Below are 3062 nucleotides of genomic sequence, written 5' to 3'. Positions count from 1 at the left end.
GGTCGGCACGAAGGCACAAGACCGACGAAAGCTAGTCTTCACGCAAGCAGCGACAGACTAGTCCCAATGACCAAGTTATACATTAGCAATCGAAGAGAGATACAACGCTATGGTCACTCACCTAGTCCCAATGACCAAGAGGTCGAGATGGGGACTAGGGAGCGCCTAGGGGGGTCCTTATATACTAGAGGGGCTGCTTAGCAACCAAGGACAAGGCGCGAGAGCGAGGCAGTGAAGATGACAAAGGGAGAACAAAGGGCGAGAAAGAAAAGGCAAGGGCATGGCGATCACGGGAACGTAGCATGCGGCTGTGGGAACGTATCTACAGTGTCCAAACTGGGATGAGCTAGGAAAGGAAACGGTCCGGAAATGGAAGGTGGGCGTCAAAGGGAAGGGAATGGGCGGCAAAAAGGGGTGTCTGTCCAACGTCCGTGACACAGTATGCCCACATCCAATCACAAGATGTTCACGAGGTCTGGACCGAGCTCCGCCGTGTCCACCGTGCCCGCGGCTTTGGTACCCGGGTCGCACACCGGCACGCTTTCTGGCGCCTAACGAAGCGCCCGGAACAAACAATGACATCGTGGATCACTGACGTCCGCCGGGCCGCCTTCCGCCTCGAGGAGATTGACGCCTCTATCTCCGATGAAGACCGCATCCTCGTTCTCACGAATGGCCTCCCCGATTCGTACTCTCAGCTGGTCGTCAATCTCGACTCTACCCCGCCTAGCGAGCTTACCATCGATTACATCATCACCCGCTTACTTAACGAAGAGTCGCGCCAATTGTCCCTCAATCCGCCTCATCATGACTCCGAAGTCGCCCTCGCTGCTTACACGAAGCCCTGCACCCCGCTCGAGCGCATCACCTGCTTCAAGTGCTCAAAGAAGGGCCACTATCAGCGCGACTGCCCCGAGCTTAAGACTGAAGAGGCCCATTACGCGTTTTCGGCAACCGTTAGCGCCGATCAGCTTCTTGCCGAGAAGGAGATAGAAGCGTGGTAAATGCCCGATTAAGGGGATGCATTAGACTTATTGTACGTTATCCCTTATTTGTGCGGACACAACCCCTCCTTCCTTGCTCGCTGTTTCCATTATCCCCGTCCCGCTCGATTTGTTTGTTATCCTTCGCTCATTGCCCGCGCTCGCTCGAGGGGATGTGTTGGAATCCTGGCGTCAAGATGGCGAGCTCGCGGAACGAGCGCCACAGGTCCCGCCCCCCCGCGCCCTTATCTACCCCTATTTAGCTACGTATATAAGCCTTATTGTATCTACTGTGTACGGCACGCGTTTGCACCGGCCAAACGCGAATCCCATTTGTGCCCGCTTGCCCTCGAACTTCTTCAAAAGTATGCACAGAGGTGGGGAGATGAAAGTAGGAAGAAAGAGGTGTTGGTGAAAGGTGCCTGTTGGTCGAGGAGCTTTATGGCCAGCAAGAGCGTGGAGCTACGTGATAGCGGCGAAGCGACGTCAGTCAACAAGACGCCTAAGTCCGCGGCCAATTCGGGTCAGAGTCATACTACTATACAGGAACTGGCGACCGTTTTTCTCTCTGGCATCTCCTCCGTACCGAATGCCTCGCAGCGAAAGATACATCTTGAAAGTTTGTGCGCCCACAGGCAGCTAGATTCCAATTAAAATTAAATGACCATTAATCATATCTGCTAATTATTAGCTACCATCATATGCCGTGAGTCGTCCCGCCCGATGTTAGCCTACCATCTTTCGTCTGACGAGAGTTAACTTGGTGAGAATTTGCGGACGCAGACGCGCCGGAAAGGGCTGGCCGGCTTTGGCCGGTATGGTCGTGCATGCCCATTAGTTGCGCCTTTTGCTGATGCAGTAGAGTGCTAACCACAGGACTATCAAATGCCGTACCCTTCCTTCTCACCCTCACGTAGCCCACGACATTCACCGACCAGCCCCTTCCGCCAATTCCGACCGAGAGGCCCTCTCATGACTACCGAGCCACCTCAACTCCGACGCTCAAGCCTACTACTAGACGCCCGCTTAGACACAAGTTCAAGCCACCTGATGTCTGGTGTATATAAGCAGCCATCGCGTTTCGAGTCTACATTGACCGCAACATATTGGCACAAAGATGGCTCCTACTACCCAGAAAGCACTCGTCCTCCCCGCCGAAAAGGCTCCCTTCCAGCTTGTCGCCGACTGGCCTGTGCTCAAACCAGGTCCCTCCGACGTCCTCATCAAGCTCGTCTCGGCTGCGCTCAATCCAGTGGACGCGTACATCAAGGCACTCGGTGGCGGACCGCTCGTGTCCAAGTACCCGTTGGTCCTCGGGCTCGATGGGGCGGGTATCGTCGAGGAGGTCGGTTCTGAGGTGACGAACGTCGCCAAAGGGGACAGAGTGTGCGTGTCCATACGCGAGTTTGGCCGAGGAGGGGCTATAACCGCATTCGAACAGGTTGGTCAGCGGGGAGTTCGGCGACAACCGCGCGACGTTCAAGGAATACCTCACGTACCCTGCCAGCGAAATCGCGAAGGTACGTGCTCTCCGTCGAGTTCACGGACGACGCCGCTCACCGGACGTCAGGTCCCAGCCAACATCTCTTTCGACCAGGCGGCCACGATCCCCCTCGCGTTCGCGACGGCTGTCACCCCCATCTGGGCATCCGAAGACGGCGCCAAATCTGTCCGTTTCACCCCGCCTTGGGAAGCGGGCGGGACGACCAAGTACGCAGGCAAGGCCGCGCTCGTCCTCGGCGGGTCGACCTCCGTCGGCCAGTTCGGTGCGTTCTGCCACGTACGCTCGTCGTGACCGCGCCTGACTCGCCTAGCCAGTGATCCAATGCGCGCGCATGCAAGGCTTCGCGCCCATCATCGCGACGTCTTCCCCCCGCAACGCGGCGTTCCTCAAGTCGCTCGGTGCGACGGACGTGCTCGACCGCTCGCTGCCCCCCTCGGACATCAAGAGCGCGCTCTCGTCGCTGGCGGGCGGCAAGCCGATCGAGTACGTCTACGACGCGTGGGGCCGGGACGGCGAGAGCGCGCGGGTCGGGTACAGCGTGCTCGCGCGCGGGGGCGCGTTCGCGACGGTGATTC

General features: G+C 57.9%; 2 protein-coding genes across 2 annotated transcripts in view; both read left to right on the top strand.

The window, feature by feature from the left end:
• Positions 1-785, top strand: part of DICSQDRAFT_11350 (uncharacterized protein) — a gene marked incomplete at both ends in the record, with an annotated part of 7097 nt that extends 6312 nt beyond the window's left edge. Inside the window, one exon of the mRNA XM_007368286.1 lies at positions 486-785. Coding sequence (XP_007368348.1) covers positions 486-785 — 300 coding nt within the window. The remainder of the gene's footprint in view (positions 1-485) is intronic.
• A 1315-nt stretch (positions 786-2100) lies between these two features.
• DICSQDRAFT_66046 (GroES-like protein) lies at positions 2101-3058 on the top strand (the record flags this gene model as incomplete). The annotated part of the gene is made up of 4 exons (XM_007368285.1): positions 2101-2369; positions 2425-2503; positions 2554-2749; positions 2802-3058. Coding segments are annotated over 4 exons (801 nt in total), but the record flags the coding sequence as incomplete, so codon positions are not given.
• Positions 3059-3062: the final 4 nt, after the last annotated feature.

The sequence above is a fragment of the Dichomitus squalens genome, assembly GCF_000275845.1.
Source record: "Dichomitus squalens LYAD-421 SS1 unplaced genomic scaffold DICSQscaffold_34, whole genome shotgun sequence".
Taxonomy (NCBI): Eukaryota; Fungi; Basidiomycota; class Agaricomycetes; order Polyporales; family Polyporaceae; genus Dichomitus; species Dichomitus squalens.
The sequence above is the reverse complement of the archived record's forward strand: the minus strand, read 5'-3'. Positions and strand labels throughout refer to the sequence as shown.